Source organism: Pristis pectinata, chromosome 14, assembly GCF_009764475.1.
Source record: "Pristis pectinata isolate sPriPec2 chromosome 14, sPriPec2.1.pri, whole genome shotgun sequence".
In the NCBI taxonomy this organism is placed as follows: Eukaryota; Metazoa; Chordata; class Chondrichthyes; order Rhinopristiformes; family Pristidae; genus Pristis; species Pristis pectinata.
In genome coordinates, this window is record NC_067418.1 from 14279410 (window position 1) to 14307138 (window position 27729).

General features: G+C 40.6%; 1 protein-coding gene across 4 annotated transcripts in view; it reads left to right on the top strand.

Moving 5' to 3' along the window:
* The window catches only part of LOC127577901 (protein kinase C-binding protein NELL1-like), a 626741-nt gene that overhangs the window by 34006 nt on the left and 565006 nt on the right, over positions 1–27729 (top strand). For all 4 annotated transcript variants that reach the window (XM_052029546.1, XM_052029549.1, XM_052029547.1 and 1 more), the window contains exon 5: positions 3874–3970. In XM_052029546.1, coding sequence (XP_051885506.1) covers positions 3874–3970 — 97 coding nt within the window. The remainder of the gene's footprint in view (positions 1–3873; positions 3971–27729) is intronic.

Consider the following 27729-nt stretch of genomic DNA (forward strand, 5'->3'; position numbering starts at 1 on the left):
AGCTAGAAGGAAAGGTTGGACAAACTTGGGTTGTTCTCCCTCGAGTGTCAAAGGCTGAAGGGAGACCTGATAGAAGTTTTAAAATTATGAGAGGCATAGATAGGGTAAACAGTCAGAATTTTTTCCCCAGGGTAGAAATGTCAAACACCAGAGGAGATGATTTTAAGGTTAGAATGTAGAACACGGAACAGTATAGCACAGTACTATATGAACACCTACTCCATGACCAATCTAATCCTTCCCTCCTACACAGCCCATAACCTTCCATTTTTCTGACATCCATGTGCCTATCTAAGAGCCTTTTAAATGTCCCTATTGTATCAGCCTCTACAACCACCCCCGGTAGTGCGTTCCAGGCTGTAAAGGACCTGCCTCTGACATCTCCCTGAACTTTTCTCCTCTGACCTTAAATGGATGTCCTCTGGTATTGGCCATTGCCACCCTGGGGAAAAGGTGCTGGCTGTCCACTCTATCTATGCCACTCATAATCTTATACACCTCTATCAAGTCACCTCTAATCCTGCATTGCTCCAAAGAGAAAAGCTCCAGCTCACTCAACCTTTTTTCATAAGACATGTTCTCTAGTCCAGGCAGCATCCTGGTAAATCTCCTCTGCACCCTCTCTAAAAGCTTCCACATCCTTCCTATAATGAGGTGACCAGAACTGAACACAATACTCTAATAAGTGTGGTCTCACCAGAGTTTTATAGAGCTGCAACATTACCTCTCGGCTCTTGAACTCAATCCCCCGACTAATGAAGGCCAGCACATCATACACCTTCTAACCGACCCTATCAACTTGTGTGGCAACTTTGAGGGGGGGGTGTGTGGTGAAATTTAAAGGTGACATGAGGGGCAAATTTTTTACACAGAGAGTGCTATGTGCCTGGAATAGTTACCAGGGGTAGTTGTGGAAGCAGGCAGTTTGGTAGCATTTAAGAGGCTTTTAGATAGACACAGGAATATGAAGGGAATGGAGGGATATGGATGATGCACAGGAAGAGGACATTTAGTATAAATTGGCATCAAGATTGGCACAACATCATGGGCTGAATGGCCTGTCCAGTGCTGTATTGTTTGATGTTCTGTGACGCTAGAATTTACTGTGGCTCTGTCTGAAGTTTTATGAAGGGAAGATGCTTTGGAAAATTATTTAACTACAATGAGAAATGTTTAAAACCAGAGAGCATAGGTTTAAGGTTAGAGGGGATCTGAGGGAAAAAGCACCGCCGAAATGTTGGTTGCAATCCGGAATGTGCTACCTGAGAAGGTGGTGGAGGCAAGTTCTCTCAGAACATTTAAAAAGAACTTGGGACGAATTGCCAAAGTATAGAAGTCTATGGACTAAGTGCTGGTAAATGTGACAAGCAGCCCGTTTATGTGCTGCAGGGCCCTGTGACAATTAAGGATGACTGATGTCTTCTGCAGTAATTAATTCTTTAGTATTGTATAACTGGATAATATCATGCAGTAGTTGTGCAATTGGATTAGTAACCTCAAAGCTATCAAACCGGACAGTGTGAATTCCAACGCAGTTTGCTGGAAATCTGAAATAAAAATAGAAAATGATGGAAATACTCAACAGGTGGAAAGAGAACCAGTTACTGTTTTGAGTTGATAACCTTTCATGAAGTGACGTTGACCTGAAATGTCAACTCTTTTCTTTTTTCTCTCTCTCAGTAGATGCTGCTTGACCTGCTGAGCATAAGACATAGGAGCAGAAATAGGCCATTCGGCCCTTTGAGTCTGCTCTGCCATTTGATCATGGCTGATTTATTTTTCCCTCTCAACCCCATTCTCCTGCCTTCTCCCCATAACCTTTGACAACCTTACAAATCAAGAACCTATCAACCTCTGCTTTAGATATACCAAATGACTTTGCCTCCACAGCCATCTGTGGCAATAAATTCCACAGATTCACCACCATCTGGCTAAAAAAATTCCTCCTCATCTGTTCTAAAGGGATGTTCTTCTATTCTGAGGCTGTACCCTTTGGTCCTAAACTCTCCCACTACTGGAAACATCCTCTCCACATCCACTCTATCCAGGCCTTTCAATATTCGGTAGGTCTCAATGAGATCCCCCCTTATCCTTTTAACCTCCAGCAAGTACAGGCCCAGAGCCATCAAACACTCCTCATACATTAACCCTTTCATTACCAGTGTCATTCTCGTAAAACTCCTCTGGACCCTCTCCAATGCCAGCACATCCTTCCTTAGATATGGGGCCCAAAACTGCTCACAATGCTGCAAATGTGGTCTGACTGATACCTTATAAAGCCTCAACATTACATCATTGCTTTTATATTCTGGTCCTCTTGAAATGAATGCTGACATTGCATTTGCCTTCCTTAGTACTGACTCAACCTGCAAGTTAACCTTTAGGGAATCCAGTACTTGCTGTATTTATTTCAATATGCATTCACATCCAATTATGTCTGTTTAAGATTTTGAATTTGGTTGTTCTGCTGCCAGTTGTTGTTTAAAAACGAACAATCACAAATATCCATATAAGACAATAAATGCCTTTATTCAAGCAAGCTCTTGGTGATGTGCTGTTCTCTGGGTGTTTTTTCAAGTTGCTCCTGTCCAACTCATCACAAAATATGATAGTTGAACAACACCATCCCTAGGTATCCATGGAGAGTGAATAAATCCTGGTTTGGCCAACAGTTTGTAACCTGAGAATTGATAGAAATAGTTTTGAAAGCTTTTCCCAAATGTCATGAAATATCAGCCTTTGCTCAGTTCAATTTTCAGTTTTAGGTATGAACATTTGTGAATAGTCCTTCTATTTTCCTCGAAGGTTACAGGATAGAAGAAAGCCATTGAGTCTGTGAGCATGCTGAGATAACTGAAGAGTTATCTTTCTTTGTTTTCCCCATTGTATTCCTCCTTCCTGTGTTCCTGTCGTTCTTGCTACATCAGCTGTGGCTCATTTGGTAGCACTCTGAGACAGATGATTAAGGGTTCACTTCAGAAATTTCAGATTGATAATCAACACCACAGTACAGAATTGAGAACATTATTCTGTCAAAGTTGCCACAATGTGAATAAGGTATTTAAAAATAAGCACTGTCTTGCTTTTGGTTTTGGGTAGATATGTATGCCATTATTATGGGGGAGATAAAACAGAGAACTTATCTCTGTTATTCTCTTTTCTATTTATCCCTCACTTGGTATTGGTGGAGTTGATAATGTGGAATATATTATGCTATTGATTGTGGGACCTTGCTGTGTGAAATTGGGTGCTCTGTTTACCTCAGTGTAATGGTGATTATATTTCAACTTCTAACCCACCGTAAAAGTGTTTTTAGAGGATGTAGAGAGAGACACAGATACAAATGTTTTTCTTTCCTTCTCCAAAGAGATTGTTGATTTTTACAGGAGTAGCAAATTGTGATCTGCTATTTATTGGGCTTTCTTGCTCTGTAACAGAACTAAATGAATGGCATTCACAGTTTGATATGAGAATGACTTAAAAACAAGTAAATATACCTCCAGCAGGAAAAATAGTTTACATCTATTCAATTTTTAATTCTTAAAAATTTAGGTAGTAAATGAGTTTGCAATTTTTGAAATTCTTAGTCCTGAAGGAATCCCATCATCTGCTCACCCATATACTGGCTGGAGAAAGGTTGCTTTGAAAAATGGATGGAGGCTTAATTTTTTTTTGATTTGGAAAATTGATTGTAAAGGTGACACCTCAACAGGTTCTTTCACTGTAGTTGAAATGAGTGAGGCAAATCAATTGATGTCATTCACCTGTTTATGTGGACTATTAAAGTCTCCAGTTTATTTTTATCGGAGGGTTTGCCAAAACCTTAGACAACAACTTTTGACCTGAGGGAAAAATATGTGCTCTTTTCCATAGGATTTATGAGCGTGTCATCGATCCTCCCCAGACCACTCTCAGCCCAGGAATCAGTGTGTGGCTTGGTCAACGGAACAGCAGACATGGGCTATTTAAGGTAAGCAAATGCAAGTAGAACTAATTAAATAGAGCTAAATCATTGCCTTGCAGTACATCCCTTTACACACTTGGATTACATTACAGTGGCATGAATGTATTAAAATATCAATATTATTACATCCTAAATCTTACTTGATTAAGGATATGTTTATTCCATTTGTCACAATATTTCATGGCAATTATTGCAAATATTCATATGGCTGTCCTCTTGGTAAAAACTGTCTACAGTTTAGATAAGCAACAGAAATATTATCATCTGGCATAATGTAATTGGATGTAGAGATGAGTTCTGGAATAGAAAACAGTTTATCAGATGTTATTATATTTTCTTGTTTTACAATGGAGAGAGACAATTGGTATATTATTTTTCTTGAATATTGTGCTGTTATTTTCCTGTGTAGCTTATCTTAGGATTTACGGAAATAGAGGATGCTGATTAATTGGGAGAGGGAGGGAGGGGCATGTTTGTATTTCTGCCAAGATTCTCTGCTGTCAAGAAAATGCAAGGGTTTAATCTTGAATCTCACCCATGTATTTTGTCAGTTAATGAATATAAAATCATTAAGCATCACAATTTACAAAACTTCTCAAAAATGTGGAACAGGGAAATTACAGTATGCATTTACTGCTACACAAATTAGAAATTGGTGTTTAATGAAGCTTTAAAATAAGTTGTAAATTAGAATCTTGATGTGCGTATTTTACTGAGATATGGTGCATTGAAAGGTTTGGAACCCTTACAAAATAATAATGAAGACTTTCAGAGGTCCAAAGAGAACTCTGGAAAATGAGGTGAAATTATTCAGAATTGATTGGAAAAACCTGCATTTTATGCTAGCCTTCTTCACAATGACTTTAACTATCTGCCAACCATTTTTTTTCAAAAAGAATTGGGAAGTGAAATTCATTGATGGCCTTTACTGGATGTAAACAAAATGAGGAAATTTGCACTTTTTGCTTAACTCTCGAGTCTTTGCCTGATAATGGTGGGCCATTATTGGGCCAGGTCTGACCTGTGTGGTTTAGGTCATGAAGAGGTGGGGTAGCATTAACACAGATTATGCAGTTTTAATGATGAAAAAAAACTACCTGTATTTGCCAAATGTAAGCTGTTAAACTGACAGCAATGTCTAGAGTACATACCAACAGTTAAATATCCTGCATCTCAACAGAGTACCCAGTTTTGTAGCATACTGCAGCATGAACTTTGAAAAGCAGTGAATTAGCAACAACCATGTCTATTTATGAGCTGTTCCCTCTGTAAATAAACTGAAAATCATATGCTTTCTAGCATGATCTTTTTTTCTTCACATATTGAGCTATAATTGCTTAACAAACTCTCTCTGGCCCTAAATATGTATCTGAACTTTTGAAATAAAAAACACAAAATGTTGGAAATACTCAGCAGTTCAGGCAGCGGCTATGGAGTGAAAAACAAGTTCATGGTTCAGCTCTACAAGTTCATCAGTCTGAATTGTTAGCTCTGTTTCTTGCACCACAGGTGCTGCCTGACCTGTTGTCCATGTCATAGAACCATAGAACTATACAGCACAAAACAGGCCCTTCGGCCCACCATGTTGTGCCGTCCGTCAAACCACCCTCACACTACCTAACCCCTTCCTCCCGCATATCCCCCCCATCCCACACTCCTCCATATGCCTATCCAACAAGCTCTTGAACCTGTCCAATGTATCTGCCTCCACCACCACCCCAGGCAGCGCATTCCATGCACCAACCACTCTCTGAAAAACCTCCCCCTGACATCTCCCCTGAACCTCCCACCCATAACCTTAAAGCCATGCCCTCTCGTCTTGAGCATTGGTGCCCTGGGAAAGAGGCGCTGACTGTCTACTCTATCTATTCCTCTCAATATTTTATATACCTCTATCATGTCTCCTCTCATCCTCCTCCTTTCCAGTGAATAAAGCCCTAGCATCTTAAGCCTCTCCTCATATTCAATACTCTCTAATCCAGGCAGCATCCTGGTAAATCTCCTCTGCACCCTCTCCAACGCCTCCACATCCTTCCTATAATGAGGCGACCAGAACTGAACACAGTACTTTAAGTGTGGCCTAACTAGAGTTTTGTAAAGCTGCATCATCACCTTGCGGCTCTTAAACTCAATCCCGCGATTTATGAAAGCCAACATCCCATTGGCCTTCTTAACTGCTCTTTCCACCTGTGAGGCAACTTTCAATGAACTGTGAATATGAACCCCCAGATCCCTCTGCTCCTCCACACTGCCAAGTACCTTGCCATTTATCCAGTACTCTGCCCTGGAGTTTGTCCTTCCAAAGTGTACCACCTCACACTTCTCCAGATTGAACTCCATCTGCCACTTGTCAGCCCAGCTCTGCATCCTATTAATATCCCTCTGTAAGCTCCGACAGCCCTCCACACTATCCACAACACCGCCGATCTTAGTGTCGTCCGCAAACTTACTAACCCAGCCCTCCACCCCCTCATCGAAGTCATCTATAAATATCACAAAAAGTGGAGGTCCCAGAACCGATCCCTGCGGGACACCACTAGTCACTGCCTTCCAATCCGAGGGCACTCCTTCCACCACAACCCTCTGCTTTCTACATGCAAGCCAATTCCTAATCCACACAGCCAAGCTTCCTTGGATCCCTTGGCCTCTGACCTTCTGAAGAAGCCTACCATGAGGAACCTTATCAAACGCCTTACTAAAATCCATGTAAACCACATCCACCTCACTGCCCTCATCAATCTTCCTGGTCACCTCCTCAAAGAACTCTATCAGGCTTGTGAGGCAAGATCTTCCCTTCACAAAGCCATGCTGGCTGTCCCTAATCAGTCCATGATTCTCTAGGTGTTCATAAATCCTATCCCTTAGAATCCTTGCTAACAGCTTACCCACCACAGACGTGAGACTCACCGGTCTATAATTCCCTGGCCTTTCCCTATTACCTTTTTTGAACAAGGGGACAACATTCGCAACCCTCCAATCCTCCGGCACCATCCCCGTGGACAATGAGGACTCAAAGATCCTTACCAGCGGTTCAACAATCTCCTCCCTAGCCTCTCGAAGCAGCCTGGGGAAAATCCTGTCAGACCCTGGAGATTTATCTGTCTTAATATTATTTAACAACTTCAACACATCCTCTCTCTTGATATCTACAACCTCGAGAACATTACCCCTACCAGCACTCCCTTCCGCGTCATCAAGACCCCTCTCCCTGGTGAATACTGAAGAGAAGTACTCACTGAGAACTTCTCCCACTTCCGCCGCCTCCAGGCAAATTCTCCCACCTTTGTCCTTAATCGGACCTACCTTTACCCTAGCCATCCTCCTACCCTTCACGTACTTGAAAAAGGCCTTGGGATTTTCCTTAACCCTACTCATGTCAGTCATGTCCAGCATTTTTTTTGTACATAGCAATTGCAGTTTATTTCTACATGGACTGTTGCTCTTCTTAGATATTATTCATCTTCCACTTTCTTTAAAATAATTTCATTTTGTTTTGAAGTTTAGAATATTTCAGTGACCATTATCTCCTGCATATGTTTGCATGTTGTAAAATGTTAATTAAAAATTTTGCTTTTTATTTTCTGGATTGACACCATGACTATTCTTTAATGTAATTGACTAATTGGCTTGTTTTATGGCATTACTGTTGCTAGATGTAGGTATTCCCTAGGAATGACAATGGTGGGTATTGGGAAAGGTCAAACTCATGAGTTTTTAGGGGGTATACTCTTTGACGTTGGTTGTTAGGGTTGTGGCTTTGCTGATGACTGCAAAAATCTGGCCCATTTCTTATGAGGAACATTACAGTATTGGTCAGATATTTATGGCTGTCACACAAGCTGACAGATGTAATGAATTAAATTTTTCAACTTGCCTAAAATTTGTTTAGCTATTCAACACCCAGTTTACAAACCTAATGCTTAATCACTGTCCTTTGTGCAATAGAGTTTAAATACTGCATGACCGGGCATTGCACTTGTTCTCTGAAATGCGCCGCTCATTACATTTCAGGATTAATATTCTTGATCTTATTTCCGTTTTGGATTGCTGCTTTTCATTTCCTCCTGTGTGTCCTTGACAACTGCACTTATTGAGGAAGATGTGGTGGCAGAACTTGTAGGGATTATGCTTGCATCATTGAATGAATGTACTTGGCAATGCAATTGTGGAGTGAGAGCAGTATTTCAGTTTGTCAGCTCTGTAAGAACATGTTTCTCTCGGGCATATTCTTGGCCAAGAGCTTATCAAAACTCCCATGATTTGGTTTATCACATGGAATTACTGAGAATTTTATAGTACCAAAGCAAACAACTGCTTAATTAGTCCCCAACTACCTTATGCAGCTGGTCTGTGCCCTTTTAGAATGTCCTGCTGCCTTACTACTTGTTCTTGTCAATATTTTCTCCAATCCCCTTCTATTCCTAGTTAGTTTCCCATTAAGTGCACCTAGGCAAATTTCCACATCCATCTTGACTTCAGTCATGATAAAGTGGTACAGTTGCCCATTAGTTGGGCTTGGAGTGGACACATAATGATGAATTTGAGGAAAAGAAGTTGATGCCTCTTAAGAATGTTAGAAGGAACAGCCCTTGAATACCTTTTGAGCTTCAATGAGATCATGACTGATCTAATCTCTCAAACCCACTTTCCTAGCTTATTTCTTTCTTATCTCTAGATTTTTGGTTTCCAAGGGAATCCAATGATCTCAACTTTGAATGTATTCAATGACAGACCATTGAGAAAATTGCAAAGATTTACCACCCTCCAGTGTGAAGAAATTTCTCATGATCTCAGTTCTTAAAAAAAAATGATTGAATCCCTCTTTTATCCAATGACTGTGGCTTCTTGTTCAAGGTGCCTGAAAGCCTCTCAGCAACTCCTTCCCGCTATACCTCTCAAAACTCTGTTAAATACAGGCTGATTTTAACCTCTTCATCAAACAACCTACTTGTCCAAGGAAAATATCCAGTGGATAGTTGGACCTGCAGATTTATTTTGTTCAATCTGTTAACCAATATACCAAGATCCTTCTGAACACCATTTACAGGTTTCTCACAATTTCAAATAATATTCTCTACTCTTTCTACCGAAGTAGTTACCCTTGCATTTCTTCACAATTCATTCCATCTGCTGATTTGAATCTGACTGTGTCTGTGCAGATTCCTTACAATGTCCTTTCATCTCACTTTCCCACTGAAACTTGTCATTCAACTTTATTTGTCTATGCCAATGGTATAAATAGCTGCCCACCCACCCTCATCCTAACCCTTCCCTCTTGTCAACCCTTCTGATTTGCATCCTCAAAAAGCTGTATTAGATTTATCAAACATTTTTTCTTTCATAAAATCATACTTATTGCCGAATCAAACATGACTTTCTCAGTGCCCTGACTCGCATTATTATTACCATAATATATTTCAGCATGTTACTGACAACTAGAACCATAGAAAACTACAGCACAGAAAACAGGCCATTCGGCCCTTCTAGTCTGTGCCGAAACATTATTCTGCTAGTCCCATTTACCTGCCCCCAGCCCATACCTCTCCAGACCTCTCTTGTCCATGTATCTATCCAATTTACTCTTAAGAGCGAGCCCGCATTTACCAGATCAGATGGCAGCCCATTCCGCACTCCCACCACTCTTTGAGTGAAGAAGTTCCCTCTAATGTTCCCCCTAAACCTTTCCCCTTTCACCCTAAAGCCATGTCCTCTCCTACTTATGTTGGAGTAACTGCTTTTCCCTATTTTCCCTCTCCCTCTTTTCTTGGAAAAATGGGGGCATTTGCTGTCTTCCAGTCCTATTGAATGTCAGCACTATTGAATTCACTATCTCTGTGCTAGCCCCCTTTGAGAATCCTGGGATAAAGGAGATCATGTCCAGTGGATCTGATGGCTTTTGCATGTTGTCATTTAACAGTAGGCTTTGCTTTAGCTGCATTTACAATGTCTTCTGAATGAATGCAGATTAAAATGGTATTTGTTTCATGCCTCAGCCACTTTATTTCCCCAGTGTAATTTCTCTTGACTTTGAGGGATCCACACTTTTTTGCTATTTTGTTTTATTTGCATACTTTGTGCTCCATGGTAACCATGGAATCATGCAGTGGTTTCACTTCTAGTGACTTTCACTGGCACTGTGGCAGCTGTGTTATCGTCTTGAGCCAAACTGACTGACAAGATATGAAAGATGCAAGCTCATCAATGAAGGATAGCTTAAGTGAAAGATGAACCAACCGAAGAACTGACTTGCCTTTCACACCTAATTGTACTACCAAACAGCAGCCATATTATGCAGGCTTGACAGATAGTAATTAATCAAAAATGTTTTCTGTTTCCTGTCATCATAATTCTAATAATTTTCAGTAGGCTTTCCAAACTTGTAATTTAAAAAAATATGATACATTGTGTCTAGAAGATGGGAATTGTAATTTCTCATAGATTGTGGGAAGATAAACAAGTAAATGCCAATTAGCCCTTAGAGTCTGTCCTGCCATTCAAAGGCTGATTTGTACCTTTATACATTTATTGGCCTTGACCTAATAATCCTTAATGTCTTTAAATAACAAATCTAGTAGTCTTAATTTTGCAGTTTTCAATTAGCCTCCCAAATTTTGCAAGCCTGGATGTCAAAGATCCAGATTCCATTACCCTTTGTGTGAAGAGGCAATATCAATCCTGATATTGCCTTTGTTTGTCCATGACTATCTTCCACCTCCCCCGCACCCCCCCCCCCCCAGTAGACAAATAGTGGGCTAGTATTTGAACCATGTCTCAAAAGGTGCACTGATGCAGTTCTATATGGGGGTAGGGTGTTCTGCAGCAAGGCTTCTGTAAGGGAGTCCCTGTCTTGGCATTTTTGCACATGATACCAGGCATTGCATGCTTTGTATGCACACAGCATTTTCCTCTGAAAGGCAGTGAGATTGTGAATCTTGGGGATGGTGGGATTGAAAATTGGGCTAGGGTCTGAGATTGGGGGGAGAAGTAGAGAGAATTGGTTGGGATGGTCTTGTGAGACAAGTTCGGGGTCTCGAAGGACAAGGACTCTAAACACAGTCTTAGTCTTAGAATTAAATGATTTATTTACAAAGACAAACGCGGGGAAAAGGTAACGGGGTGACACGCGCACCGGTGAGAGCGAGCATGGGAAAATCACAACAAGGGTAGAATATGCGCGTGCGCATACACACATACACACATACACACATACACACACACATACACACACACATACACACATACACACATACACACACACACAGTACAAACAATCAAGGAAAAGCAATACGCTACCCACCACCCCTTGACTCAGTGCAGGCATGGCTCTACGCTACGGGGAATCCTAACTTATTTCTCTTGAACAGTGCACAGCTTACCAACAAGGCATCCCTCGGAGACAAAAGGAGGCCGAGCCACGCACGTGGCACTCTTTATAGTGCTGGAGGGCTGGGCGGTCCAGCCCAGGTAATTCAAAAAGGCCAATGACCTGAGGCCATGTACAAAGGCGCTTAAAGGGGCCAATGGTCAAATGTGCATTGATGGGTGGGGTGGAGCCAATCCTTCACTGACGGTGATCTGTCTTCCGACCAGGTAGGGGCAGTGCTGTCATCTGACCAGGTAGGGGCAGTGTTGTCACATGACAGCCACGACCACCACAATACAGATGGATCAGAAATTATATTGAATGGAGAAACTATGACAATGATAGAGGTGAGGTCTTGTCTGGAACTCTGTAGTCTTCCTGGAAGTGAAGGGACAGTTCCTCTTCGTTTTTTAAAAAAAATACTGATCTAGGTTGCAACACTTTTTAGTTTTGTTTTGAGAACCATGCCATTCCTGGGTCTTCTATGCACATTGACATCAAAACAAATGTGTTGTACCATTTGATGCCACTGTGCATGCTTGGCCGACTCTGTACCTGTGTACAAAGGACTCCTCTCTAATTTATATAACTGTGCCATCAGTGGACTAAGTATTCCATTGAGTTTTTGATCAATTTTTTATTATCAGTGAACATGAAAACCACACTACATGATAGAATTTCTTAACCTGATTCTCTCTGTCCACCTCGGTAGATCACCTCAATTAAATCATTAACATTCACAGGAGATCAAGCCTAGTCTACGTGTCTTTTCAATGGAATCTTTCTTGTTCTGAACATCATAGAGTCAAACAGCACAGAAATGGGTCCTTCGCCCACTGTGTCCACTCAGTACCTCTCTGCACCAGTCCAGTTTTCTAGCACTTGGCCTGTAGCCTTCTATGCCTTGATGATCCAAGTGCTCATATATTTCTTAAATGTTGTGGGAGTCTCTGCCTCCATCTATCTCTCGGGTGGTGTGTTCCAAATTACAACTGCCCTCTGTGTGGGGGGGAAAAAAAATGCCCTCGCTTCTCTAAATCTCCTACCTGTTGCTTTGAACCTGTGCGTCTAGTTTCGGACATCTCTGCTATGGGGAAATTTTTCTCCCTATCCATTCAAGTCCCTTCTTGGCTCCAAAGGAAGCAAACCCAGCCTATCCAGTGTCTCATAGCTGAAATACTTCATCATCCAAGGCAACATCTTGGAGAATCTCCTCACCACCCTCTTCTACTGCCATCTTGATCTTCCAAAAGTGTGGTGACCCCAACTATATGCAGCACTCCTTCTGTGACTTAACCAATCTTTTATATAATTGTACCATAACCTTCTTGCTTTCATATTCTACATTCAATCTAATGAAGGCAAACATCCCAGAGCCGCCTCAACCACCTTATTTATCTGTGCTGCTATCTTCAGGGAATCCTTGGCCTTGCCATTCATTTCTCTCTGGGGTCCTGTCATATGCCGGATCCTGTCAAGCCCTGTGATATTTTTCCCAACCTCCAACCAGAACTTTTATATCACCAAAGGTGAGGGAAGCTAAGGAAGTGAGAATTAGGGTGAGGGAAGAACTATTGTTTGCCACTGCAGTTTGTATTCACTGAATTTTTTTTGTGTGACGTAAATGTATTTTTTGTGCACATGGTGTGCCATGGGACATCAATCATTTTCTCTTATACCGGGTTATCATTCTCATTTTACATTGGCCATAAATTGTTCTTATTTCTCAAAGCCCTTTCTATAGATGTAGTCAGATATTGTGCTGATTCTTGTGTTAGATCTTAGATTGAATATGCTCCTTATTTAGTCTACACATTAACTTAACTCTCAGCTTGCAGTCCAGGAGTATATGAGTTGAAATGGTGTAGTAATTTTTCCATTACATAGCAAATGCGACACTGATCACTTTGTGGGCTATAAGTAGGTTTGCCAATATTGCGAATGTGTTTGCTCCATTTTTTCCTCACCAGATAAGGTCACTCTCTAGCATTCATATGTAATGCTGTCCAAACATTTTTGCCCTTGCTCTCTACTTCAGCATTATTCAACTTGAAGAACCTCCATTCTTTCTGCGTGTGAACTGAAAGACTCCCACTTCTTGTCATAACCACCAAGGCGGCCAAGATAACTGGTTTGACTCTGATCTGTCATCTTGCTCAGAGATGCCTGTCCACTTTGACAGTTACCAGGTTTATCCTCTTGCCCTTGATCAGTTTATTTTCCATACAATATGTATGTTTGTTTCTTGTGTTTATCTACACAGCAGACTTACCACGATTAACTGTGAGTTTCTCAAACGTGGCTGACCCAAAGCAGACATGTAATCACTTGACATTCTCGACAACTTCTTTACCTTTTGATGTCTGTAATCCCATTCTTATTGCTAGTATAAAATGGATTCTCAATGAGTTCTTCTTCTCTAATGAAGTATATTGCAGAATGCACTGACACGTAAGAAGCTTCAAACAAGGTCTCTAGTTTATTCAAAGATTGTTCCTGGGCAGAGCATGTGTACACAATATTTCACCTGCTCCATCCCCTGCCTCGCCCTTCCCTCTTGTCTTTTTATACCGGCTATCTCCCCTCTACAGTCCAAATTGGTCTAATATTGTCACATGTACTGAAGTACAGTGAAAAACTTGTTTTGCATGCTATCCATACAGATCATTTCATTGCAACATTGCATTGAGGTAGTACAAGGGAAAACAATAATGGAATACAGAATAAAGTGTTCCAGTTACAGAGAACATACAGTGCAGGTAGACAATAAGGTGCAAGGTCATAACGAAGTAGATTGTGAGGTCAAGATTTCATCTTATCATACTAGGGGATCATTCAATAGTCTTGTAATAGAGGGATAGAAGCTGTCCTTGAGCCTGGTGGTATGTGCTTCCAGGCTTTTGTATCTTCTGCCCAGTGGGAGGGGGGAGAAGAGAGAATGTCTGGGGTGGGTGGGGTCTTTGATTATGTTGGCTGCTTTACCAAGGCAGCCAAGTCTAGACAGAGTCCATGGAAGGGAGGCTGGTTCTGTGCTGTGCTGAGCTGTGTCCACAACTCTCTGCAGCTTCTTGCAGTCACGGGCAGAGCAGTTGCCATACCAAGCTGTGATGCATCCAGATAGAATGCTTTCTGTGGTGCATCGATAAAAATTGGTGAGGGTTAAAGGGGACATGCCAAATGCTTTTATCCTTCTGAGGAAGTAGAGGTGCTGGTGGTCTTTCTTGGCCGTGGTGTCTACATGGTTGTACGAGGACAAGCTATTGGTGATGTTCACTCCAAGGAACTTGAAACTCTCAACCCTCTCGACCTCAGCACCATTGATGTAGATTGATGTAGACAGTTGCATGTGCACTGCACCACCCCCCCCCCCACCCCCACCAAAGTCAATGATCAGCTCTTTTGCTTTGCTGACATTGAGGGAAAGGTTGTTGTCATAGCACCATGTCACTAAGCTCTCTATCTCCTTCCTGTACTCCGACTCATCATTATTTGAGATTCAGCCCACTACGGTTGGAATTCCCTGCAAGCAGGGTCTCAAACCCTTTGGTTCCACTGAGTTCTTCCTGCAGTTTGATTTTTTTTTGCTCCACATTCCAGCATCTTCAGTCTTTAGTGTCTCCATATTACACATTTTGGTGGGTACATCAATGGTGGAAAATGTCACACTACAATAAACAAGTGTTTGAGACAATAGACTTGGTTCAGTAGTGGCAGGCTCTTCTTTGTCAGAAGGCTACAAACGCAGGCCCAGCTTTGCATATATTCTAAACTGAAGCTTTTATATGTGTGGGTGCACTGTATTGTTACAGGTATATGCTACATCCCTGTTGGGCCATTGCCAGTGAATATCGATGATTCCAGGGCACTGATCATTGAGTGTTTGTTAATTTAGCAAATTCGTGCATGCACTGCAAAGCGTTGGCCTCCTCACTTAATGAGTTTAGTATAGTTAGACCTGAGTTTGGCGAGCAGGCAGTTTGCAGCCATGGTGCAATGTTGTCTTTATATTGCTGCAGTCAGAGATGAAAGTAAGTTGGTACTGCATATTGATTAGAAAGTAACCACACTGTGTTTATGATACCACCGGAGCAGTAAAATAAAGTTGTATTCACCCCTACAGTTACAAAAGAATTGGCACAAAACTGAACATTCCATGAACACTACCTCATTATTCCTCTTTCGTAGTATTTATTTATTTTGAAACTTGTAGGAATTTTTATGTCTTGCACTGTACTGTTGCCGCAAAACAACAAATTTCATGACACGTGTCGATGATAAACCTGATTCTGATTCTGTCTTGATCACAACTATCTCAATTACCTTGCCATTGTTTTGGGATCTTGCTGTGTTTTCTTGCATTTCACATATAACAAAGCTTTAATAGTATTTAATTAGCTGCAACATTCTGTCCTTCCAAACTCTTCCTGTCTTTTCAGCCTATAATGGCAATCATTTCACAGTGATGTTATATGCTCATGCATTGGAGGTATGCAGAATAGCCAATTACTGTAATCTGCAATTTCAAATGGTGCCAGGACAAAATAACTCTACCTGGGATCTGTGACTAATTGTGCTGGCTCAACTGTCAGTTAGAAGTAAAATTGATGGTGATATCATCCTTCAAAACAGCTGTTATTTATATTAAAACCAGCTCAAGTACTCCCACAGAAGGTTACCATATGCTTGAGGTCATAGATAAAAGATGATGCTAAACATTCAAAGTTTTTGTATTTTATGCACAGTATTAGATTAGAAATGTGACTGATAGTCTAAGTGAAAGTTATATATTTTTACTTTCTCTTGAAGCTCATATCATTTCCTGCATACCTGACCTGAATAGAATAGCACTTTGATGTCAGTCAAATGCTCTTTTTTATATTTGTAGAAGTGTACCTGTGCCTATTGTCTAATCTAGTCTTGCACAATGACACGAGTTAATTCCTAATTGAATCCTGCATTGTACATTTACCTTCTGTCTCCCACCTCCTCTGAACCTCCTGAGTCTCATCACAGTTGTTTGCTTTTGAATTACTCAAACAAAAGCTGCCAGCTATTTGTTTTTCTCCAGATCTCCTACAGAGGCAGCTGCTTGAAGCTGATAGTAGATGCACCATTAGTATTTCCAATTAAAGTAAATTCAGGGTATAAAGTTAGCATGCAGGTAACAGCAAGCAATCAGGGAAAGAGTTGGGGTATAGAGGTTGGCAGGTATTGCTAAGTTGCACAAAGCTTTGAGAACTTGCCTGGAACATTATGCATAGTTTAGGTTTCCTGGTTTAAGGATGGATATACTACAGGGGTAATGCAGAGAAAGTTCACTGGATTAATTCTTGATATTAAGTAATTTTCTTGAGAGGAAAGGGTGAATAAATTGCATCTGTACTCTGCAGTTTAGAGTGAGAGGTGATCCTACAGATACAAGTTATGTCCTAATGGGGCTCTACAGGATAGATATACGGTACCTGTTGATGTTTCTTTTAGTGGGTGAGTCCGGACGAGAGACATAGTCTTGGGGTAAATAGTCAGCCATAAGACTGAAGGAAGAAGTTCTTGGGGGTTCTCCGCTCTGCAAGGTTGAGTGTGCTGAGCCATTAAGTATTTTTAAAGCCATATTTAGGTTTTTGTTTGATTAGGGGAATGGAGGGTAATTAGGATCGGACAGCAAAGTGGAGTTGAGGTTAAGGATAAGATCAGCTAAGGTTTTATCAAAAGGCTTGTATTCCTGTTCCTATTTCACATTCTTGATGGGCATCAGGAATTGATTCTTTCATTGGTTATTATGGTCCTTAATTTCTTCAAGCCAAAATGCCTGACCTTGCAACCCCTTTATCCCATGGGCTATAACATATCAGTTGGCAAGATTGTGACCTTAACTGTAAGAAATGCAAGTTAGCTTGTCTTGAAGCTGAGCTAATTTGGGTCTTGTTAAGCAAAGCCTCATTCACCAGAAAGAAATGAAATTGGTGCATTTGGGATAAATCCCAGCAGGGAAAAAGAGCTGTGGCGTACCTGAAAGTGTGGGGATGGTTTAGAAGTTGCACATACAAGATTGGCTGATTACACTCATCCCTTAATTGGTTTTCATGTGTTTTAGCATCAGGTGTATTGACTTATTTGTGTCCTGCATTTCACTGTTGCCAACAGAAGACTGCCGAAGGGCACCCCTAACATTCTGCTTGCACAAGCATCCCTCATACACAGAGGTAGGTGATTTCACGTTGGCAGAGGTTATTAGCAGAGGCTTTTCTTAATGATGGTTCTGAGGCATTTTATCCTGTGTTGCATTACTGAGAAGTGCTGGTCAGTTGGTAGTTCTGTGACCACTGAGTAATAAGCTTCTGAGTTAGTCTCCGTTCCAGAAACCTGAGTGCACAATTCTATTTTTGCCAGCTCATTGCGGTACTCGGAGTGCTGCAGTGCTGTAAGTTCCACCTTTCAGATGAGACAATAAACCAGAACCCTGCCTACCTTCAAGCGGATGTGAAAGGTCCTGTATTTTGAAACTGAGAACAGGAGTGATCTTTGGTGTTCTGCCCAAAATTTATATTTTCCTTCAACCAGAGAATCTGTTTTGTTTAACAGATTGCTATTTGTGGGATTGGCTGTGCATGGATCAGTTCCTGTATAACGGTGACCACATTTAAAGTAAAGCACTTTGGGTAGTTCTGATAGGAAAGTGAATAATGGCAGAGCAATAGAAGTCTTTTAGGAGCTGAGTATTTATTGGCTTGTGCAGTGTTGTTGATAAATTGGAGGTAAGGAATGGTCTTTAATTTACTTCAGACTTTAGTACAGCAAACAAAGTCAATTTTCTCAAAGTTGAAAGGATAGAGGAACCAAGTTCTCCAAATAATAGCAGGGTAATTTCTCCATTCTAATACAGTTTCTCTTATTTATTCAGCTTTTGGGATCTGGGCATTACTGGCAAGGCCAACATTTATTACCTACACCAAATTGCCCTTGAACTGAGTGGCTTGCTGACCAATTTGAGTAGACAACATTGTTAGGTCTGGAGATTCATAAGACAGATAAATAAATATGGCAGATTTCGACCCTTGGAGGATGTTTATGAATCAGATTGATTTTTTTTAACAACAATATGGTAGTTTTGTGGTTATCATTACTAATGGTGAGTGCTTTTTTTTGATTTCAGACTATTAATTGAATTAAATTTCACAGCTGCCATGGTGGAATTTGAACTGGCATCATGATCACTAGTCCAGTAATTTAACCATAAATGAAATTCTGAAAACTGCAGATGCTTAGAATCTGAAATTTAAAAAAAACAGAATGCTGGAAGAGGTCAAGCAGAATCTGTGGAAAGAGTTGAGGCTTCAGGTTGAAGGCTCTTCATCAGAAATCTGTTTCTTTTTCCACAGATGCTTCCTGACCTGTTGAGCATTTCCAGCATTCAGTTCCTATTTTAGTAACATAACCACTGTGCCACCACTGACCCAGTGGTTGGAGGATGGATCAATAGAAAATAGTGTGTAAACTCAGTCTCAGACAGTTCCAGCATCGTGATCACATTGCTTGGTTGACAGGAGGATTAATAATTAATCATCTCCATTCTAACTGGTGATGGCATTGCTGTCCTGCAGCCTTGTTTGAATGTATGTTTAATTCTTATGCTCAGAAGTTTCCTTGCAACAGAGATCATGGTATGGAATGAGAAAAGGCACACTACAGTGAACACCAGTCTGCTTAGTCAGGAGGGTGCACCTTTTGCTGGTTTGGGAAACTCTCCTGTGTAACCAATCTTTCAGCAGAGGGAAAGATGCCAGTTTGCACTCCAGTGACCTCAAATAGTATGGAGCCTGCCTGCCTGCAAGTAGTGGTGCTGTGTTGTGGCCTGAAGCTTGGCTTCTTGGAGGGGGCTTGCTGCCGTGGTGCTCTGGCATGGCATGGAGGAAATCCTTCTTGGCACTGATCCAATGCAGGATGAGCCCAACTTGACAATGGAAAGCAGGCTAAGTGGTGAGTGGGGCTTCATGTCCTCTTGTCTGAGAGTAGTTGCAGGTCCCCTTCACTCTGGCCTGATGCATCTTAATGCTCCAGCTTTCTAGCCTTGCCACAGTTGCATTATGGTTGGATTTTAATATTGTACAATAGGTTTCTCCATCTTTGCCACCTTCATTGTGACAATTTACTGTATCTTGACACTATTAAATCTTGGTCTCATTCTAAACTTCCAATATAATATTGAATAATTATGCAAATAAAGTGCAACTTTGGCTAATTATTAACAATAATGATATAAGCTGGTCTTTAGATATTGCAAACTAGAATAGAACTGCTTTAAAGCTCTGGAAAGAAGTGATTCTCCAGAAAGAAGTGAGCTCTAGAAAGAAGTGAAACAGAAAAGAACACTGTGGGGATGTGTAGAAATATATGAAAATTTGTAACACCGAAGGAGCCCAATATGTGTACCAATGGGGGGGGGGGGGGGTGGAAACAAAACTACAGCTTAGTCCTATTTCTCACACTTGACCCATTGCTCCCCATCCTCCCAATCACAGCTGTACTTGTCTGTGTCCAATTATGTTTTAAGGGTATTGAGCGTTTTAGTTTCTACTGCCCTTTTCCGGCAGAGATTTCCAGACACCTACTGAGAGAAAACCAATTTTGCTTCTCTTCCCTTCAATTACTTTATATCTATGCGCCTGGTGTTTGATCCCTCTGCTAAGGGAAATAGATTCTTGCTGTTTATTTTATCCAAGCCCCTTTTGTAATCTATGCAGCTCAATAAAGTCTCCCTCGACTTCTCTGTTCCAAATCCTAGCTTATTCAATCTAGACATAGTTACATTTTTCCAGTTCAGGCAACATCATTTCCTGTGGATCCACTTTACTATTTGTAATGTTAGTTTAGTTTTGTACTCTGTTGTCAGAGGTGGAGATTGGAGGGGAGGGGGTGCGTGGGGCAGGGAAACCCTGAAAATAAGTTAATTTGTTTGAGAAAATACCACAAGGAATTTTGGAATGCTAGTCCTGAAAATGCTTCATTGATTTTTGACCTTGGTAAATCTGTGTCAGCCCATCGCTTGGACGATAAATGAAACACGCTAAAATCTTCCCTTTATGTTAACACAAATGGAAATATGAAATCTCCTCTCAGATATAGAGATTCACATCTGAACAAGTTTGGAGGGACTGTTTTGCTGCTGTGTTTGGATTATCCTATTTGCCACATGCATTCTGTTCTTTATAATGACACTTGCTAATTTGGATCCCAAAAGAATGCAGTGCATTTTCCAGGAAATAGATTCTCCTTGCCTATGAGGAGATGCATCCCTGCGAAATGACAATGGAAGCTTAATCATTCAAACCAGATTCAAATACTGGGCACTGATATTAAGTAAAGTTTTTAGATCAGATTACAGATAATACTTCAATCAAATCAGAACTCCACTTTGCTATGACACTTTATATAAAAAAAACAATTTAAACATTTAAAGTATATAAGAGTGGAAGAATGGTCCTAAATTGACAGCCTTGCTTGGAGGGGATGCAATATTTTAAAATATGGACATTTCTTATACTAGTGTAATTTTCTACAGTGGGGGTTAAGGCAGACTATAAGCAGTTATGGTGTGTACCTGAACTATAATATAAGTAATCACCACTTAGCTCGTTACCAATACATTTATTTTTGCTATGTAGAATATAGACGTGGGAGGATTACACAAACATGGAGGAAATTAGTATATCACAACTTTTTATTTTGATCACAGTTGCAGAAAACAAGGAGCCATAAAGATCTATCAAAACAAAATGACATGTCGTAATAAGTTCCAATGTTCCGGGCATCACTATTGCACGTCTCAGCTTCAGATCTATCTCCAGATAAATTTCATTTTAACTCCAAAATTGAAGAGACTATGTTTGACTGGGTCTCCTGACATTTTCCTGCTACTATGATGAGATATAGAACGTTGAACAGTACAGCACAGAAACAGGCCCTTCGACCCACAATGTCTATGCTGAATATGGTGCTGAATTAAACAAATTATTTTCTGGCTGTACATGATCCATATCCCTCTATTTCCTACATATTCATGTGTCTATGTAATAGCCTCTTAAACACCACTATTGTATCTGCTTCCACACTATGCCTGGCAGTCTGTTCCAGGCACCCACCACTCTGCATTTTAAAAAAAAATTGCCCTGCACATCTTTAAACCTTCCCCCTCTCACCTTGTCGTGTTGTCCAGTATCTGACATTTCTACCCTGGGAAAATATTCTGTTTACCTATCTATGCCTTTCATAATCTTTTAAACTTCTGTCAGATCTCCCCTCAGCCTCTGCTCCTGAGAAGATAACCAAAGTTTGTCTAAACTCTCCTCATGGCCACTAACCCAGGTAGCATCCTGGTGAATATCTTCTGCACCCTTTCCAAAGCCTCCACATCCTTCCTGCAATGGGGCAACCAGGATTGCACACAATACTCTAAGTGCAGCCTAACCAAAGTTTTATATAGCTCCAACAGGACTTCCTGACTGTTATACTCAATGCCCTGACCAATGAAGGCAGACCATGGCCATGTACCTTTTTTTACCACGCTATCTACTTGTGTTGCCACTTTCAGTGAGCTGTGGACTTGCACCCCAAGATCCGCCTGTACATCAATGCTTTTAATCATCCTACCCTTAGCTTTATACTGTCCCCTTACATTAGAGCTCCCAAAGTGCAACACCTCACACTTGCTTGGATTAAGCTCCATCTGCCATTTCTCCACACATATGTGTTTCTGATCTATATCCTGCCGTATCCTTTGTCAGACCTCTACACTGTCCACAGCTCCTGCAATCTTAGTGTCATCTGCAAACTTGCTAACATTGTTATTTGCCCCATCTACATTTTTGTCCAAGTCATTCATATATCACAAACAGCAGAGGTCCCAGCACTGATCCCTATGAAACACTACTGATCACGGACCTCAAGGCAGAATAACACCCTTCCGGCACTATCCTGTCTTCTATGGACAAGCTGATTCTGAATCCAAACTATCAATTCACTGTGGATCCTGTGCATCTTGATCTTCCTGACCAACCTACCATGAGGGATCTTGTCAAACACTTCACTCTAAGGTCCATGTAGACAACATCCACTGCCCTACCCTCATCGATCACCTTGGTCAACTCCTCAAAAACTCACTCAAGTTTGTAAGACATGACCTGCCCCACAGAAAGCCATGCTGACTGTCCCTAATTAGCCCTTGTTCTTCCAAATGTGAGTGAATGCTCTCCATTAGTTTCCCGACCACTGATGTGAGGCTTGCTGGCTTATAATTTCCTGGGTTATCCGTATTCCCCTTCTTGAACCAAGGAACAACATTGGCTACTCAAATTTTAAAAAATGGTGGTGATTATGATGATGAATGGAGGGACAGCTGATTTTTGCCACATGATTAAATGCTTGACATGCACTTTGCTTAGATCTATGACTTGAGCCAACCTTTATCTCCATTTTCCGTCAGGGTGCTGAGTAAATTAATAAACTGTTGCTCTTATTTCCCATCTCACTTGAAATGAAAGTAGCATAAAGAAAGTAGTCCTTCCATTGGTGATTTAATGTAATCGAGGTCTCTTGCCAAATATTGGGACTGCATTTGAGTTACATCTCATTAATGATGTTATTAGGGCACAGAAGATGTGAAGGCTGATGTCACTAAAGGAAGTCCGGCTGATTTCCAGACCTGATTGTTTGCAGAAATAAATAGTGGGAAATTTCTCAGTGGAAGAGATGTTGAGTGATGAGGAGTGCTTAAACTTGGAGTTATTTTTTAAGTCTCTTCGTCGTCAAAATTTGACTCCTGGAATTTTATTTGTGATAATCCGTTGGAAAAACTGATTTTTGGGATACATCTATGCTGAACCTCATAAGGAGCTTTTAATACTGACTTGCACTAAATTTTATAATTGATATTTTAAGAAAATGAATCAATTTAATGTAGGTTTGGGTCAGCAGAAAATAGAATATTAGTCAAATGCAGGAAAGAATTGTAATGAGACACACAAAATCACTTTTATTTTGCTGTTTATTTTTCAGAATCAATCATTATCTTGGTGAACTTTTTATTTGTGCTTGTGCAGTGACTCACCATACTAATGAGTGTCTTGTGAAGTATTTTATAATACCAATATGAAATTATTTGTGTTTATGTTGGAAACCAGGATAAATTATTGGGTGAAAATAGATATCAAGAATGTGCATAACTTTTAGTATTCAAGTACTTTTATTTTCAATTCAGAATTATTCAATCTTGCATTATGCATGACTTTCAGTCTCAACTGTTGATCTGTTTGTGATATTGTGGGTTAAGTGTGGAGTTGCATCAAAATGCTTGTATAATTTGTTGTTTTCTGTTTGGCAGTCTGATTTGTTGGCAGCTCTTTCAGTTCTGTGGGGATTGGTGCTTTGGGAAATTCCTGTGATTATTGGTCCTGTGAGACTGCTGGTGAGATTGGTAAAATGAAATCCAAGGTAGCCATGAGGAAGAGAGTGGGAGACAGGTGAGAATGGGATGAGATTTGGATCCAAGCTTTGCTCTTAATTTTTTTGAAATAAATGAAGTATTAAGTGGAAGATCGATCATGGTCGTCTCCCAAGGTCCCCATCATTAGAGAAGCCAAGTGGTACTGAACAACATCTCTGCTCTAAAGACGAAAACTTGTGCTCCAGAACTAGCTAAGCTTCTGGTTAAGTTGTTCCACTGTAGCTGCAATACCCTAATTTGCACAATGTGGAAATTTTCCCAGTCCTGCCCAACAAAAATTCAATGCAGCAAACTTCCAAGTGATCAGTCTACTGTTAATCATGAAAGTTATGGAATGTGTCATTGACAATGCCATCAAATGCATTTGTTCGCTAATAACTTACTTACCGATGATAAATTTGGGTTTTGCCAGGAGCACTCAGTTTCTGATCTCCTCACAATCTGAGTCCAAACAGGGGCAGGAGAGTTATACCTGATTGAGGGTGATATAAGGTGAAAGTGAAGTAGGTGCGAATCAAGGGGAGATGCCTCCGCTGGCTGGAGTTACATAAGAGAAAGCAGTTATTGGGGGTTTTAATCTGAGACCCAAGATGTTGATGCAGAAGTCCTGTGGCATCTTTGGCCTGACCACTTTTAGCTGCTTCTTTAGCCTTCTCAAGTAAGCATATTCAAAAACGACTGCACCATATTTCTTTCTGTACCATATGCACCTTTTATAACTTCTAAAAATGAAGCCACCCATGGACAACATTCAGGAATTGGTTGAAATGTGCCAAGTAACATTTATGGCACATGTGCCACATAGTTACTACCTTCAACAAGTGAGGGAGTCCAACCATCTATCCTTGTGGATCAGTAACATTACCACCACTGAACCTTCCACTGTCACGGAGTCACCATTGACTAGAACCTTTATTGGATCAGCCACATAAATATTGAAGTTTCAAGATCAGTTCAGAGACTGAGTATCCTGGAGTGTGTGGCTCACTTCCCAACACTGCAGAGCCTTTCACCATCTACAAAGCATGCAAAGAGTATGATGAACTAATGTCAACTCATTTGGATGAATGAAGTTCCAAGAACATACAAGAAGTCTTATGATATGCAGGATAAAGCAGCCTACTTGACTGACACTGCATCTAACACCCTAAACATTCATCCCCTCCATCATCTGTGTCACACGAACAACATTGTATACCATCAACACAATGGACTGCATCATAGTTGAGGCATCTCTGATATCACCCCCTAAACACATAGCCTGAACACTCAAGAAGGGCAAGACATTGTGCATAGGAACACTACCCCCTGCAGTTTCCTTTCAAAACACACCATCTTGGTTTGGAAATGTATTCCTTTTCTTTTGTTGCTAAAGTTAAATCCTGGGAACACCCTATGCTAACAAAACACTGTGGGGATACCCTTACTAGAAGGATTGCTGTTGTTCGTAAAATGTGCTTCACCACAACCTCCTCCTTAACAGCAATGGGTAGTGGACGATCCCAGCCTTGTCAGAGATTCTGATATCCTGTAAATGACAATCAGGCAGGGAAGGGAATTGGGCAAAGTTTGGTGAGGATGTAAGCAGTAGTGCTTTAGGAAGGGTCTTGGCGTACGGAAGGGTGGGCCGTACAGCTTTGTAAATCCGTCGCTCTCAATGTTGGTATTTTACATGAGAGCTTATCTTTTGCTCTTGGTGTTTGAGATAAGCTGCTTAGAAAGAATTTAAACTTATTTGAACGTTCAGCCACTGAACTTGCAAGATTTTAGTGTTTGGAAATAAAAATGGGAGTTGGGCTTCACTGTGGATAATTCTTTAAGAGATTAGAATACATGTTTTTTTTAAATGTTTTGGATCTTCCTACACAATGTTACTGTGAAGTGTGATGCAGACAGTTGGCTTGTTTGTGGATGAGTTGTGGTGGCTGGCTGCCTTCCCAAGCTTTTAACAATGTCTTTCAGATGATTACTTGATTTTGGAGGAGGTCCTTTTGTTTATAATATAATAAGCAGAAAGAGAGCCCTGACTATTCATCTTCTCAGCAGTCAACATTCAGAGGAAAATGTGAGAAATGACATTAATTACCAGGATGGAAAGCATATATTGGACTGAACTCAGACTGGAGGCAATTAGTGAAGCCCGTTTTTGAGAGCACAAGGTTCAGCTTCTCCTTCCTAGCTTTTTCCAAGTTGTATTTATGTGCAATGCATTTTGTCATGTTTGTACTTTTACTTCTGTTAGAAGAAACTTTTTTGATGGGTAGATCACTTTCCACCACAGAAGTTTTAAACAACTTTCCTTGTCTCTTTACAAGCTAGAAGTGAAACGTAGATTGAAATGATGGAAATAGGCTTGTCTTGAATTATTACTGTAAATTCTAAATTGATTGGCGAAAGATGAAAAAGCAGTTGTGTATTTTAGATGGCTTCTGACAATTGTTTCTATAACTATGTGAGTGGTTTGGTCAGCTTTCCTTCATATGATCCCACAGTAGCCTCTGCCAGGAGAGTCTAGTCCAGGTGCAAATGTGAGAGTGAGTAACTATTTACAGTAATGGTATTTCTTAATGCATTTCATAAGCATTTACAATCCCTAATTCACCCTGAGATGGTGATGAGCTGTGGCCATGATCTGGTGCAGTGTGTGTGTTGAATAGAATCCCACAGAGCTGGTAGAAATGAGGTTCAGGACTCTGGAGTGGCAATGAAGGAACATTACAATATTTCCACATAGGGATGGGATATGACTTGTATCTGCTGCCTTTGTCCGTCTTGATGGGTTTGGCAGGTAGCATATGGAATGTACTGTCGGTTAATTATGTGTCGTGAAGGGTTTTCAGTAGATGGATAAACTGGAGCTATGTTTTATTCTTAGCATATTTGAAAACTAAACATTCTGAGATCAAATAGCCAAAAATGTTCTGAAGCAAGAGTTGGAAATGTTCTGGAGAGTTTTTTGAAGAAATTCTCTCAGCTGCTTCATCTCTCTTCAGTAAGTTCTGCATAGAGGTAAGCCATTTAGTCCACTCACCTGAACCCCTATTTGCTGAAGTCTTTGCTGATCTGTGACCCAACTCTTTATCTACTGAGCATCTGTACATTCTTCATGTTGCTGATAGGGAAGGCAAGTAGATAGGATAAAGATTCCAACCAAACATTCCTTGTTGATGGCAATCACTACCACTGATAGGTGAGTGTTTGATATAGCAATGTATTAGAAGTGGCATCACATAGTTCTTAAAAGTATGTATACATGCAAAGTACCACACAGCACTCCTGTCTTTAGGGACTGCACCCACTGATGCGATTCACAATCTGAATCAGTGACTTGAATAAGGGGGTCAAGTGTAGTACAGCTACGTTTGCTGATGATGTAAAGCAGCATGACTAATACTGTCCTGAACCACCCCAAGGAGGTTCAGGGATATCAATGTGTAAAAATGGAATATAATATGGGGAAAAATGGGAGGTCATTCCTTTGGTTTAAAAAAAATTGGAAAAAACAGTTGTTTTCTTTGACTGAGATTGAAAGTAGTTTGTATTCAGCAAGACCTGTGTGTTTATGTACACTAATCACCAAGAGTTAATGTGCAGATACAGCAAGCAATCAGGAAAGCAAACAGTATGTTGTCTACATTTTTTTTAGTTAACCATGGGTGGTGGGACCTGCCCTTGGAATTTTTCTGTCCTGTTGGAATGTATCTATTCTGTATATTCTGGGGAAAAAAATTTCCTTTTAAATAACTGCATTTTGATTAACTGATTCCCTAACTTAATTTGCCAGGTCACTGCAGCTTGCTGTGGTTTCATCTCTTAATTATTGGCCTCTTAAGTTTAAAGTACTAGTCTTGGGACCATTCTTCTCTTTCTCAAACTGAATGCAAAATTCAGTCATATTATGAT